At 40.8% G+C, this 15,350-nt stretch overlaps 1 protein-coding gene across 1 annotated transcript; it reads right to left on the bottom strand.

Annotated features, from left to right (window-relative positions):
• Nucleotides 1–1,617: 1,617 nt before the first annotated feature.
• Nucleotides 1,618–9,049, bottom strand: LOC107293725 (serotriflin). Its single transcript, XM_015822886.1, has 7 exons — nt 8,990–9,049; nt 6,471–6,584; nt 4,873–4,960; nt 3,987–4,135; nt 3,012–3,106; nt 2,544–2,632; nt 1,618–2,042 (listed from the first exon to the last, which is right to left on the bottom strand). The coding sequence occupies exons 1-7, from the start codon at nt 9,047–9,049 to the stop codon at nt 1,915–1,917; spliced, it is 723 nt and encodes a 240-aa protein (XP_015678372.1). The 3' UTR covers nt 1,618–1,914.
• Nucleotides 9,050–15,350: the final 6,301 nt, after the last annotated feature.

Raw genomic sequence — 15,350 nt, 5'->3', positions numbered from 1 at the left:
AGAAATTCTCAAGCACCCGGAGAATAAGTCAGAAAAACAGAAGCTTCTTTCACAGGGTAGGAAAACTTTTGAAAAATTGCCAGGCACAGTTCAGCACACCCTTTCTTCTTTGCTTCACTGAACACATTTCTGACGCACAAGTGTATAACAGACTCTATGCACCATAGTTTGCTAAGAGATTGCTCATCTGACAAGGTTCCTTGCGTCATTACTAAATAATAGTTGCAATGCCTGCATACAGAACAGCAGCTACTATTAGCAGCAGGAGAGGGAAGGGGAGCCAGGCTCATCTCTTCTCAAGGTACATTTGCCCCATGTGCTCTTAACTCTGAAGAGGAGAGGGAGGAAAAGCTCAACTTGTGGGACTCTAACATGCACCCAAGGACACTTAACAAAATGGAAGCATTTCCTGAAGAGGTAAAACAGAGGCAGTGATTTACCAGGAAGAGATATAAAAAAAGCAAGAAGTTACGATGATGCTGAATGCTGTCTTTTAAGATTCCAGGGTTCCACCTTCTGAAAGCCAATCCTTCAGTTCTACAGAGCCCTTTAACCCAATAAGCCATTTCCCCCGTGTGGAGCTCACTACAAAAAGAGCTGCAACTACTAAATTGAAGGCTGTCTCCCAAATTCATGGGAGTGAGACATTTAGCAGCTTTGATGGGAATCTTAGCTTTGGCTTCACAGCTCTAGTCCATTCCCCCCCCCCCACAAGCACAATAATTGTAATAAGGTAGAACTAAAGTACCATCAGAGTAAATATCTAAATAAATGAAGGAAGAATAAATGATCCCTTCCCTCTACTCGCCTCACCATAGATTTGTATAACAGCAATTTCATACTGGCAGTTCTGTTTTCAGTGAGGAAAGAGTTCAGTCATAAATGGGGTCATTCCTGTGCTGGCTAAGCAGAGTCAGACTGGGTTAGTAGATGGATGGGAAGCTGGACATGACTGGGAAGTTAAAAACATACAGAAGGTGGCAATATAAGGCTATTTCCATTTGCTTATTTGTTAAGCAAATCATATATACATATCTCCACTGTCAGTAGGTGTTGAGTCTGACAACAATATTTATTTCCAAATGTTATTGAATTTGTGATGTTTATGCTCTGCATTACAAGGTGGATTTTAATGTAAAAATTCTTGTTTTAAATAGGAAAACCCTAAAAAAACTTATGCAGAAAAAAACATTTACTACAGCGAGGAAGACCTTTGGTTGAATGTCTGGTTTAAGAATGTCATCAGGGATAATAGACTGCTTTATAAAGGTCACATTTTTATAATATTTTGATAGACTGTTACACCAAATTACAAACACACACAAACTCACATATAGATGCATATACATAATACATTGAACAGTCTTTGCTCTTGCACAGAATTTATTTATTTAAAACATTTATAAAACTGCCCATCTTCTAACCAATTCTGGGCAGCTCCCAATCAGAAATTAAAAATCATGTAAAATCATATCAAACTATGAACAATAACCTATTAAAACATTAAAAACACCAAAACCTGGCATATACTTTGCATGAATGGCATCAGATCAGTTCTAGATTAGTTTTAATATAAGCATTTAAGAAATCCTTGTGGTATAGTTGGAGTGCAAAGAATTTTGGTGATGTTATTTTCAGGCCTTCAGTATTTTTTTTTTTTTAATCAACCTTGCATTGTGGCCCTTTTTTGATGCTACATAGGCCTGTGGTTTTTCCTGTGATCCTTTGAACTTACAGTTTTCATCCCTAGCCTCTACTCCTGCTCACATTTCTCTTAGACATTCATAGGACATTCATGCAAAGTATATGAAATCAAATGTAAAGTAAGAATTTCCTGATACTAAAAGATGCCATGATTTTAATAGGAATTTAGATTTTTCAGGCAGAGATAACAAACATTGAATGAGAGATCTGCTATTTTATTTCATTGTGGCAGAAGCAAGAAGCAGGGCAATCTGACTTCATATTATTATTCTGGCAGCCAATTTGTTGCACCAAACTATCGCAGTTTGTGTACCGATCGATATGTTTGCAAGGATTTGCTGAAAATTTTAAAAAGAGAGGAAACATGAATAAAAGTGAGATATCACCAAAAGTACAACTGCTAGGGACTGTTTTACAATTGTATGCAAAGTTTTAGAACTCAGAATCAAATATATGTATTTTTTTAATAGGATGATTTATAGCTGAAGATTTTTTAAAATGAAAATAGTACTTAGATTATTATTTTAGAGTATATATTAGAGTAATTATATGCAGCTACTGAATTATTACTTTCATCAGTCCTGAACAAAATCCAACAAAAAGCTGGTACGGATTTTAAGTTCTTCCTAAGCTGAAATGGACTGCTATTGTCCTCGTTTTCCCTGATTCAGTTGCCTGGCCTCATCAACCACTCGTGTGGGAGCATATAGATTTGAGGCTGGCCATCTTCCATTATGCCTGTTATTCTACCTAGAGATGGTCAGCTTTTCAAATAAAATCTGTTTGGCATAATCTTTACAAATGTTAGTATAATAATTGACTTTAAAAAAAAAACTTACTGCATAGTCCGTTGACACAAGCCGAAGGACAGTCCTCACAAGGTGGGCCGGATTTATATGGAGTAGCAATTTTACCTATGATGTTTCCTCTGGAATGAAAAAGATGAACGGAAAGGTGCCATATATTATTATAGTTACATTTGTGATTCCTGAACCCCCATGCCATATCAATAGATAATTGACTTGGTTGCATTGTCTTGGTCTCTCTGGTTTGGGTCTCTAATTTTGAGAGAGCAGATAACACCACCGTCGGAGGGGAAGACTTGACTCTGAAGTAAACCCTGTCAAGTTCTATGAGAGAGCAAAAAAGGATTTCCCTGGCTTTTTAGAGAGAGAAAGAATTGAGGGAAAATGTGACTTTCTCCTCATGTCTGTTTTCTTTCCCTCTTTCATTTCCCCTCTTTCTTTGTAACATTCTCCTTCTCCTATCTCTCTGTCTTGATGAGACAAATCATAGTTGATACATACGCTGGGCAATAGTGACAAACATAGTAGTAGTTGTATGAGGATGAATGACATCTGGCAGCAGCACAACCAAGAAGGTAACTTCTGTACCAAACTATCTGTAGATATAAAAATATGCACACAGTTGACATGCTAGAAGTGTAATATTGATAATAAGCATATGGACTTCAGAGGAGCATATAAGAAAATAAGCCCAAATGTGAGCATGGTGCAGTATATATAATTGTCTGATCTTAGCCAGTGAAATGGGATACCACTATAGCAATGAATGTACAAAGAACTTTTCCAATAATTTCATATAAAAGTTTGCCGAAGCAAAGAAATATTAGAACAAATGAGGCTTCATCCTCTGTGCTTTAAATGTATATATTTTAAATGTAAAATATGAAACTGTTCCATCCTGAACTTTATAGATCATCCCTTTCTAAAGTGCCCCACCCATCCAAAGCAGTCCACATGTCAAGTGCTATGACAGCAAGCTAGTTCTTCCTTCCTAGCTGCATGAAAGCTATGATCTGCAACTATCTGTGAATAACAAATAACATGTTTAGTATGTTTGCCATCCTTCATTTACACCATCTCAGAACTTAACAACAACAAAAAACATTGCAACACTTTAACCTAGTCTAGCTTTGCCGTTCCTTAACATATCCTGGGATTATGACTCTTAACCAGGATGTTCCTTTGCTCATGTTTATGGAATTACTTAGAGATTGTAAGGACACAGTTGCTTGGTTTTGTTGGCCATAGCACAAAAATGTTTTATTAATATCTTTATGTGGGATGTTTTCTCAATTTTCTAGTCTAACTTCAAGCCATGGCTTTCCTATGTAACAATCAGGCCTGGCTTAGTTTAGCTTAGGATCAGCCAACAACTTGAGCTTGATTCAAGGGAGTCTACCTTTTTCATTTTATTCATTTTTGTGGATTTATACTTGGTGAACATAGAAATGGCAAAGATTACAAAAAAAGTACTACCTGAGTATAATGGCCAATAACAGCATTTGGTGGGTTTGCTCCAACGCCATGCTTGAAATTTTTGTTTTCATCATACCAAGATTGAATGACTCTAGTCCATGGGAAAGGATGACTCGACATAAATAGATTTTCACCACATTTTAATTTTCCTAAAAGTGGGGAAGGTTTAAAAAAAAACAGCAAGAAATCACAGGTGAATACATGTTTCGAAAGAAGCAAAAGGACAGCAGAAAGGAGATAGTTGAGCATTTCTTATCTCTCCAGAAATAATACAATCGTCTTGCTAAAAATTGAAAGGAAATAAACATTTTGCACCCAGATTTCATACTGTGGTGCTTTTCCAAAACCTTTAATTGTGCAAACTGATAATAATTTGTTTTCTGATGAACATCAAATTATATATTTTATTTGGAATAAATTAGAGCCCAGATACCCTAATTTGTGGGGACATCTATACGTTAATACATAGTGTGGTATTGAGATTAGGGAGATTAAGGTTTAATTCTCCACTTGACCATGGAAATCTCTGAACATCTTTGGGCTCAGCATCTACCATCATAAACAGCTGTGGTGAGGATAATATCTTTAGCATCATGGGGGATAGTGGGCTATAAATGTAGTAATAAATATAAAAAAGAAATAAACAAATTCATTGTTCAAATATCATTTCTCCTGCAAACCCATGGGAGGGGGGAGAAATTAAGAAAATTATCAACATTTCAATCCAACCCAATCATCTACGTGGGAGTGGTACAAAGTGATTCATAGATAGTACTCTTGTTGTTAATACTGAAGAGTAAGATTGATTGTAAGTGTTATTTAATGTGAAATGTACTATTAATCCACTAACCAGCTAAAACTGTACTATGATTTTGGACTGACTTACCCACAGTTCTTAAATGTCGTGGACTGTGATCAAAAGAACATCTGTCTGCCCAACGTTTTGCATTTTGAGCAGCATTAAAATTCCATTCCTGAATAGAAGTTGACAGCAACAATCAGTCATTGGAAAAAAAGCATATGTTAGATTTGCAGAAAATATTTCTCTGATCATTGTTTACTACCTTTTGATTCCTTCAAATCTTGTTGTAGTTAAGAATTCCGAAGTTACACCAATATCTAAAACATGCTTTGAATAGTTGGATCTCCCTCCCCATCCCTTATATATACTGTAGCTGCCCTTCTCACAAAACACAAAACTCTGGGTGGTATACAACAAAGTTAAAAAACAGTAATTCACATTAACAGCAAAAGTTATTATTAAAAACATTACCAACTATAAAATATAGCCAAAAGGAAGTGGGACAGGAAGATTAATTGGGGAGAGGTGGTTTCTCCAATAACCTGCTGTGCAAGTGGCAGGTGAGTGTGTGTGTGAGCTCAGCTCTACTCATGTGAGAGGTGGTTGAGCAAGCGGGTACGCAACTCCATTAGTGTGTGGGGTGGGCACTTGAGAAGGCAACTCCCCTCAAGCGAGTGGCAGGTGCTTGTGTTTGTGCATGAAGGTTCATTCTGCCCCTTACACACCAACATCCCCTCTTCCCCCCCACCGCGTTGGGGCACCAAGCCAGAAAGGTTGGGGACCACTGATGTAGGACTTTAAAGGTCAAAATAAGCATTTTGATTTGGGCCTGGAGACAAAGTGGTAGCCAAGGCAACTTGCTCAGCAGAAGTATATTATTTGTTCTATGAAGAACACACATAACTACTCATGCTGTTGTATTTTGCACCAATTGAAGTTTCTGGGTATTCTTCAAAGGCAGCCCCATGTAAAACACATTAAAAAGTCCAACCGGGAGGTGACTGGGGCATGAGAGACTGTGAACAGGGCCCCTCAATCTAGGAAGGGGCACAACTGATATACAATATGAAGTTTATGAAGACCCTCTTAGCCATAACTGCCACCTGCTCCTCAAACAGGAGCTGTGAATCCAGGAGGATCCCCAGATTGTGCACAGAGTCTGCTTAGGGCAGCAAAGATGTCATAGTCCCAGAACTGGAGCGTCCAAAGCCCCAAAGCCACTCACTCTTCGCAGGTTCAGTTGAAGCCTATTGTTCCTCACCCAAACCCTCACAGTCTCCAGACACCACAATAAAACATCTACGACATCACTTAATGTGCCAAGGGCAGACACGTGCAATTGAATATTATCAGCATATGCCAATACCTCATTCCATGGTGAGGGATAAGCTCACCTAGCAATCTCATTTAGCAGTTAAATAGGAGAGGAGAAGCACCAACCCCTTGAGCCCCACACATTAGGTGCCCAGGGCAGATTCTCTCCTCCCCAAACTTATCAAGGTTCCTGCATGATGAGTTCATGTGTGACTCTTCTGTGATAATTTACACAGTAGCACTCACAGGATCTTGTGATGCATGTAGAAAGGGATGAGGCATATATCATGACAGTGTCATTTATGTCACTCTGACATAAACTGGCAAACTCTCTTACAAGGACACAAATACAATTATATTTAGCTTACCATTTGTAGCATGTTTCTAGCAGTTGGTCTCACTGATCTCCGTAAAGCATTGTGCTTGTCAAGAATCTCCTTTTGTGTTTCTCTTTTGTTAGCTGACTCAGAAGCAAAATCAACCTTAAGACAGAAAGCAAAAAGAAAAAAAAGAAAAAGACTTTAAATGGAACAGGCAACTAGTGGCCTCAGGGCTGAACGGAGACCCAAACTTCTTTTCTCCAGGTCCAGGAGGACCTCTCTTACAACCGTTGTTGAAAACTGGTGGCATGATTTCTCACTATTCTGAGACAGGAAGGACACAACTCTCGCATATTCCCTAAAATAGCCCTAATGTAAGTTTAATAGCAGAAATACTGGCTCACGCCTTGTGAATGGACTTTGCCTTATCTCCTTCTATCACCATTCTACTCTCTGCAACTTTCTTCACTTGCCCCAAATGGGAAGTGTGACCCACAACTATGAAACAGTGACCTCATTTGTCTATGTATTTGGAAAGAGACTAGTCAAAACATAGGAAACAGGGGATCACGGAATGAAGTTAAAATGAATTACCGTAATCATTTTTTCCTCATCCATTCTTCAAGGGAATACTGCAGTGACATTCATGCATTTATATAAAGAACTTATGTGGCTGTCTATCTCATATAGTGATCCTAAGCAGATCAAAACAATTGATAGAAACAGGAATAAAAAATCCTACCCACCAAGTGTCAGACCAAGCAGCCTCATTGAACCCCCATCCTAGCCCAACACTTGGGGAGGGGGGCAGAGCCAGGTCTTCACTGCCCTCCGGAAGGCTTAAAAGGGTAGGGATCCCTCAAATCTCAGTTGTGTGGGGGGGGGGCTATTCCAGAGGGCTGGGGCTTGAGTTCTGTTATACAGTACACCATGGACATTAAAATTAGTAAGATTCTTTTCATTAAATGTGCCAGTTTTAATTATATTTATTTGGCTGCCCCATTCAGCATGATTTTGTTTTCTTTGGGTGTTCAGCCCTAGAATATATTTACAAATTAAAGTGAACAGTTAGACTGACCAAGCTTTACTGACCAGACCAAGAAAGCAGAGTAATGAATGCTAATTCCATTTGATTACAATGTTACAGTATCACATCAACAAAATCTTGCAAACCTTCATTTTACTGAGAACTAAGAGTGGTCTTGTCTGAGACTCTTTTTCAAATTATATTTCTGCACTGGATTCAGATTTATCTGACTGTTATCTTGGCTGCCTCTCTTCCTCTTGCTCCTCAATGTTATTTCTACCACCCAGCACACATATGGAACTGTATCTACATGGAGGGAAGTATGCAGTGGGGTATCCCAAGGCTCTGCTTTAGGCCCAGTACTCTTCAATATCTTCACCAATGATTTGGAGGAGGGGATAGATGGGGAACTCATCAAATTTGCAGACGACACCAAGCTGGCAGGAATAGCCAACACTCCAGAAGATAGGCTTAAGATACAAGAGAATCTTGACAGACTTGAACATTGGGCGCTATCTAACAAAATGAAATTCAATAGTAAAAAAGTAAGATTCTATATTTAGGCAAGAATAACAAAATGTACAGGTATAATATAGGTGGTACCTTGCTCAACAGTAGTAACTGTGAGAGGGATCTTGGAGTCCTAGTGGACAATCACTTAAATATGAGCCAGCAGTGTGCTGCAGCTGCCAAAAAAGCTAACACAGTTCTAGGCTGCATTAACAGGAATAGAATCAAGATCATGTTAAATGTTCATACCACTTTATAATGCCTTGGTAAGGCCACACTTGGAATATTGCATCCAGTTTTGGCCATCATGATGTAAAAAAGATGTTGAGACTCTAGAAAGAGTGCAGAAAAGAGCAACAAAGATAATCGGGACTGGAGGCTAAAACATGAACAGTAGCTGGAATTGGCTATATCTAGTTTAATGAAGAGAAGGACTAGGGGTGACATGATAGCAATGTTCCAATATCTCAGGGGTTTCCACAAAAAAGAGGGAGTCAAGCTATTCTCCAAAGCACCTGAGAGCAGGACAAAAAGCAATGGATGGAAATTAATCAAGGAGAAAAGCAAGCTAGAACTGAGGAGAAATTTCCTGACAGTTAGAACAATTAATCAGTGGAACAACCTGCCTCTAGAAGTTGTGAATGCTCCAACAATGGAAGTTTTTAAGAAGAGAGTGGACAGCCATTTGTCTGAAATGGTATAGGGTTTCCTGCCTGAGCAAGGGGTTGGACTAGAAGACCTCTAAGATTCCTTCCAACTATTCTGTTCTGTTCTGTTCTATTCTATGGAACAATCCAACACATTAGGCAGTTTAATGAAGCTTTCTCAAATTACATTCTGCGCTGGATTCAGATTTAACTGACTGTTGACTCAGCTACATTTCTTCCTCTTGCTCCTCAAGGTTACATGACACACATGGAACAATCCAACACATATTAGGCAGTTTAATGAATGATTAATTGTAAGAGGAGAAAGTTATGTACTGTATGTATTAAATCTGTTATATGTGATACAAAATTATGAAACTTACAGTTCCAGAAGATTGTTGCAGCACTGCAGCAAAACATAGCAAGGCAACGAAGGCAATCATTTCTAAAAACAAAAGAACATTGAGACATATCTGTGCTTACCTTGCTTAATGGAATTTGTGCCAACTTTCAGTAAGTAGTTTAGAATGTTTGCAAATGGCTCTCTGAAAATATATATCTCTTAGACTACAAAACTCACTCTAACTCTTATGTGTTTTCTCTCCTTTACTCCTTTGTACTCCAGTATGCAGCCTACATATCCATGGTTCATCAACAAGTCATCAACAAGTAGAGAAAATATGGCACAATAATATTACCAAGAACTTGACATCCCTCCAAAATTGATCAAAAAAAATAAGAAAACTGGTCCAAGAGGCTGCCACGATGCCTACAGCAACATTAAAGGAGCCGCAGGAGTTTCTGGCAAATATTGGTTGTGTACTACATGTGACTAAAATCCCAGCATTATGCTTTGGGGCTGCTTTTCTTTAGCCGGAACTGGGATTTTAGTCAAAGTGGAGGGAAAGATGAACAGTTTCAAATATTGGTCAATTTTGACATAAAACCTTCAGGCCTCTGCTAAAATGCTGAAGATGAAGAAGAATTTTACCTTTCAACATGACAATCCAAAGCATATGTTCAAATCAACAAAAGAATGGCTTCACCAGAAGACCAAATTTTTCGAAGGCCCAGGAAGAGCCCAAATCTGAATCCAACTGACAATCTGTAGGGCAGGGGTGTCAAACTCAATTTCACCGAGGGCCGCATCAGCATTGCGGTTGCCCTTGGGGGTGTGTGTGTGGCCATGGTGGGTGTAGCCTACTTGGTGGGCGTGGATGGAGTGGGTGTGGTCTACTGGGTGGGCATGGCCAGCTCTACATCGTTCGCGTCAAGGGTGCCTGTGGGGGCCTGGGCAGGAGTGGGACAGATCTGAGGGTCTCTGGCAGAAGGGGGTGGGACCAGGGCAAGTACCAAGGCATGGTCCACTGGAGGAGCCTCACTGTTCCTCTCAGGCCAGGTGGAGGGGGGCTGGATGTTGGTGCGGGCTTCCCGGAGCCCTGGGCAGCAGAGGTCAAACACCCAGCCTGGCCCTTGAGCACCCATGGCACCAAGCCCAGCCCCACTTCCCCAAGGGGGCGCCCAGCTGCACTTACCTCCTCCTCAAGGCTGCTGCTGCTGTGCTTGCTCTCCTTAGCCAGGTTGCTCATGATGGGTATGAGGGCAAAGTCAGAGGGAGGCCCATTCCCTCTCCATGGGAGGAGACCCAGCTTTGTATCCAAAAGTTCCTTAGCAATAGGATGGGAAACCCCCAGGATAGGCCAGGAGGAGGGGGCAAGGGGATGGTGAAAGGGCAGCAGGGCAGGACTAAGGCAGGAGTTCCCTCAGACCCTCCCTCTCCTTCTTTCCTTCCTTCCATCCTAAGTACAGAGTGGTGGGAAAATATTTGAGATGAGTGAGGGAGAAAAACAGGCAAGAAACGCAGCTGGGGAGGTGTCACCCTTCGTTAGGAATGAAGAAATGCACCATCACCTGAAAGTGGCCAGCACATGGCCCTCACCTATTTCACATATCTGGCTTGGTGGGCTCTGGGAGAGGGGATGCCATGAGCAATGTGAGAGTCAACATTACCTGCGCAAGGCCGCTCAGCCCCCAGCCTGCCCGGTCTCGGCAGGCAGTGGGGCGCTCACCTCACAGCACCGAGAGGCTGAGCCAGGCGGTGCAAATCCAAAAACAAGCACAAGGCTGCCCAGCCCCCAGCCTGCCCAGCGCTATGAGAAGAGCACCCCGCTACCTGCCGAAACCGGGCAGGCTGGGAGCTGGGCAGCCTCACGCTTCTTTTTGGATTCGCGCCGCCCAGCTCAACCTCTCGGCGCTGTGAGGAGAGCGCCCCGCTGCCTGCTGAAACCCCTCCCCCGGAGCCCATTAAGCCGGATAGGTGAAGTAGATGAGGGCCATTTGCTGGCCACTTCCAGGCGATAGTGCATTTCTTCATTCCTCACAAAGGGTGACACCTCCCCAGCATGCACCCAGGGGTCGGGGCCGACACGGCAAGGGCTGGTTCCTCGCTGTTTCCAGGCGGCCTTGTGGAGCTAAGATTGAATGCGTTTCGGCATAGATGGCCACCACAAAATTGTACATTGGCTCCCGGCCGGTCTGGGCCAGGGCCAAGGCAGAGGGGGCTATTCCCTCACTGTTTCCAGGATGGCTTCACGGGCCACATGAAACCACTCCGTGGGCCGCATCCGGCCCCGGGCCTTGTGTTTGACATGTCTGCTGTAGGATGTCCTGAAGAGGGCTACGCACAGGAGAAGCCCTTGCAATCTGACAGACTTGGAATGCTTTTGCGAGGAAGAGTGGGCAAAGGTCCCAAGGCAAGATGTGCCATACTGATTGGTCAATTGGCTTCTACTCCAAAAGACTGAGTGTTGTCATAAAATAAAAGGGTGCTTCAACAAAACATTAGTTTAAGGGTGTGTACACTTATGCAACCATGTTATTATAAGTTTTTTTTATTTTTCCCCTCTAAAAGATTACAGGTTTTTTTTTCAATTGAATTGTACAGTTTGTATTAAAGGTGGAAAAAATCTGAAGTGATTTATCTTGATCTGATTTTTTTTTATCTCAAAAACCTGGCATTTTAACAGGCTGTGCAGACTTTTTATAACTACTGTATCATTTATATATAAATCTATAAACCTACAATAGTTCCTAAAGTTTACTCTTATTGATTTGCCGCAGTAAAAGATAACTTTCACCCCAGCCCTTTCCATAAAAACCAATTTAAAAAATCACACTGTTCAGAGATTATTGAATCTAAAATTCAACGTGTCTGAAGGACCCCAGGTTGGAAACAGCTTATTTAGAATATATTGCTTCTCAGTCTTTTGCCTTATATCAAATATAATCAACTATGTCAGGAGACGCAAAGGCTACACAGCTTGGCAATAGTGATTCCTCCTGAGACAATGCAATCAGAATTTGTTCCTGATTGCAAGAATTTGTCCTGGCAGCCTTTATCTGAAAGCGTGGAAACAGATTGGATTAACATGATACTTAATTCTCAGTGTCTCAGGTGTACTAGGAAGTGATGTGACACCACTGTGTGTGGAGTTGGCTTTTCTGTGGCCCTTTTCCATGGCTGTAGCATCCAATGAGAAACTACATGAATCAAAAACTGAGATGAACTTTAAAACGGATAGCGGAATGGGCAGCGTATACATTTAATAATAATTTTTTTTTAAAAAAATAAAATTGTTGAGTTACAACTCTAGCACTATGCATAAAATATTGGGGGACACTTAACCAGACTGCCAAAATCCATAATATCAGGGAAGGAGGAAATAGAAAAAATAGCTTACTTTATGAGCTCAGTTTCTCTTAGGGAAAAGTATTAAGCCATCCTGAGTCAAAAAGGAAAAAGGGGTAGGATTAAGTTTAAATGTTTGAGGTCTTATGTATTGCAGTATACATTTACAGACCAGCAGTACAAATGTTTATTTGGAAGTCAGCCCCATTGAGTTCAATTTGCATTTCATTCATATAAATGCACAAAAAGGTCTGTAGCCTTGAAACAGTTTTAATTCAAATTTCCTCTTTTCAGGAAATCTTAGAAATGTTAGTTTACTAAGGGAAGATCCAGGGATGCCTAAAAGGATCACTGGCAAACTCAAAAAATATCAGTGTCAGATTTTTGAAAAGAAAGCCATGCTATTTAAGCTAATATAAAACCTAATGTATTATGGTACTAGATGTAACATTCTCAAAGATAGAACAAAACACAATAACACTGCAGAATGGCATGAATTGTAACTAATCCTAAATTACTTTTTTTCTAAAATGATCTCAGCTTGCTTAATTAGAAACAATGGCTAACCAAGCTACAGTATATAATAAATCTTACCTATTGTTTTGAATAAGCCCCAGTGTAACTCCTTTGTCGCTTTCAGAAAATTGTGGGAGTCAGACAGACAGTACCATGATTATATACCTTCACTGCTTCCTGTATTTCAGAGTGACTCAGTGCTCAACTGTAAATTATATCCGTTAAACCTTGTAAGACAGAAGTTTGGATTTGTCAGAAGTTCTTTTTTCTTTTCTTTCTTCCTCAGGTTCATGACTTCTCAGGTGAAAAACTGCTCCTGAATCTATTTAAAGCTACCTAGTAACTTATATAAAGAAATAAATGGATATTTATCTGAACTGTCTGAACATACCTGGAAGTAAGTTCCAGTTGTGTCAATTAAGTTCCACTTTTAACAATAGAATTTAGCTAAAATGTGTTTACAACTGCAGACAAGTTTCTGTTTCACAGTTGATTGTTCTTAGAAGCTGAAATAAAATGTTCCACTAAACTATTATTTTTGTAGTGCTACGTTGATTGCACAATGTGTTTGCACAAATTTACATATGAGTCCAAGGTAGAAACATGTATTCCTATTTCTCAAGGTCTCTGTGAAATTATGAAAAAGATTTAATTAATATTTATAGATAAATCTATTTGAAGAAAAGTTTTTATTATTTATTTATTTAGGAAAATTTATAGGGCGACCCAAGTCACTCTTAGTGACTATGGGTGGCTTACAAAGATAACAATAAAATATAAAAACAATAAAAAGCAATAACTCCCACTCCCTGCTGACAACAATCAGTCAATCAAATAAGCCATTTGATGGGCTCCATCCCACTCTGGGTTTCCCAGGCCCCCTGGCAAAACCAGGTCTTCAGGGTCTTGCGAGAGAGTGTCAAAGTGGAGGCCAATCTTAACTCTGTGGGGATGGTGTTCCACAGAGAGGGAGCCAGCACAGAGAAGGCCCTTTATCTTGGTCCTGCTAAATATACCTCCTTTGAAGAGAGGATCCATAGCATTCCCTGCCTTCCCACTCTGGTGGATCAGGTAGATGTGACTGGGAAAAGATAGTCCTTTAAATAACCTAGTCCCAAGCCCTGTAGGACTTGAAAAACAACAACCAATGCCTTGAATTGAACCCAGAAACAACTTGGCAGCCAATGCAGCTTCCACAATAGAGATGACATAGGTGCACATCTATGCCTGCACAAAACCATTTTGAACTAATTGAAGCTTCCAGATACTTTCAAGGACAGCCCCATGTAGAATGTATTACAATAGTCAAGACACGAGGTGACCAGGGCGTGAGTGACTGTGAGCAGGTATTGGTGCAGGAAAAAGGCATAACTGACACATAACCCACAGTTGTACAAAGGCCTTCCTCACCATGATTGCCACCTGCTCCTTGAGCAGGAGTTGTGAGTCCAGGAGTCAAGAGTCTAGATTAAACACTGGGTCTATCTGGGGCAGTGGCACCCCATCCAAGACCAGAGATGGCAATTCTCCATGGACCAGAGAACCCCAAACCCAGAGCCATTCCAATTTGCCAGGGTTCAGTTTCAGCCCTTTATAGCCTCCAAGCACTGCAAGAGGGAAGTCATGGCATTGCTTAAGTCACCATATGCTGAAACATATAGCTGGATGTTATCAGGATGTTAATGTGATTACAGTCCATGATGGTGGATGATCTCATCCAGTGGCTTCATGTAGATGTGAAATAGAAGCGGGGAAAGTACCAAGCCCTGTGGGATCCCCCAAACCATGAGGTTGGACCTCATGGTTTGTATCAACATTGACTGAAAGCGACCACAGAGGAAAGAAGTGAACCAAGACATCACAGAAACCCCCCTCCTCAACTCCCAAACCCTAAAGCTGCTCCAGAAGGATACCGTTGTTGATGGTATCAAAGGCCACTGAGAGATCAACTAGAACAAGGATGGATACACTACCCTCATCCCGCTCCCACCAGAGACCATTAAAAAGTGTGACCCATTCGGTTTCCATCCACTTCACAACAACATTCCGCAAAAAGGGAAGATGGGAGACAGGATAAAAATTATCCAGTAGGGTGTAGTCTAGAGATGGCTTCTTAAGAATAGGCAGATCATGGCCTCCTTAAAATGTTGGGGCAACATGCCGTCCCTCAGAGAAACATTAATCACCACCAGAACCCATCCGTATGTTACTTCCTGGGAAATTTTCACAGGCCAGGAGGGGCTTGGTTCTAAAACCCAGGTGCAAACATCCAATGTTTAGTAAATATTTGCAAAGCTCACCATGCTAATCTAAGGGAATGTCGTCTTCTTTCCAAATTACATCCTTCTATCTGTTTGTTTGTTTTTTGCTTCTTCTGACAACTGAGGAAATCTAGAACCAGTTTTTCCTTGTAAAATATAAGCAAGGACTGGGAGTAAGAATGGCAAGAAAAAGATCAGGTGGGGGGGGGACTATGTGCTTTTGCCAAATTATATCAAAATAAAGGAAGACTCAGTGTTTCTCACAGGGCTCCTTTTATT

The sequence above is a fragment of the Protobothrops mucrosquamatus genome, unplaced genomic scaffold (genome assembly GCF_001527695.2).
Source record: "Protobothrops mucrosquamatus isolate PMUCROS unplaced genomic scaffold, P.Mucros_1.0 scaffold1717, whole genome shotgun sequence".
NCBI lineage: Eukaryota > Metazoa > Chordata > Lepidosauria > Squamata > Viperidae > Protobothrops > Protobothrops mucrosquamatus.
The sequence above is the reverse complement of the archived record's forward strand: the minus strand, read 5'-3'. Positions and strand labels throughout refer to the sequence as shown.

What these genes read in the sequence shown, in the direction of transcription:
- LOC107293725 (XM_015822886.1), bottom strand. Translation starts at nt 9,049, where the DNA reads ATGATTGCCTTCGTTGCCTTGCTATGTTTTGCTGCAGTGCTGCAACAA. An exon ending in CTAGAAACATGCTACAAATG is followed by an intron (nt 4,961 to 6,470) that starts GTAAGCTAAATA and finishes ACTTCTATTCAG; the next exon opens with GAATGGAATTTTAATGCTGC. An exon ending in TTGTGTCAACGGACTATGCA is followed by an intron (nt 2,043 to 2,543) that starts GTAAGTTTTTTT and finishes TAAAATTTTCAG; the next exon opens with CAAATCCTTGCAAACATATC.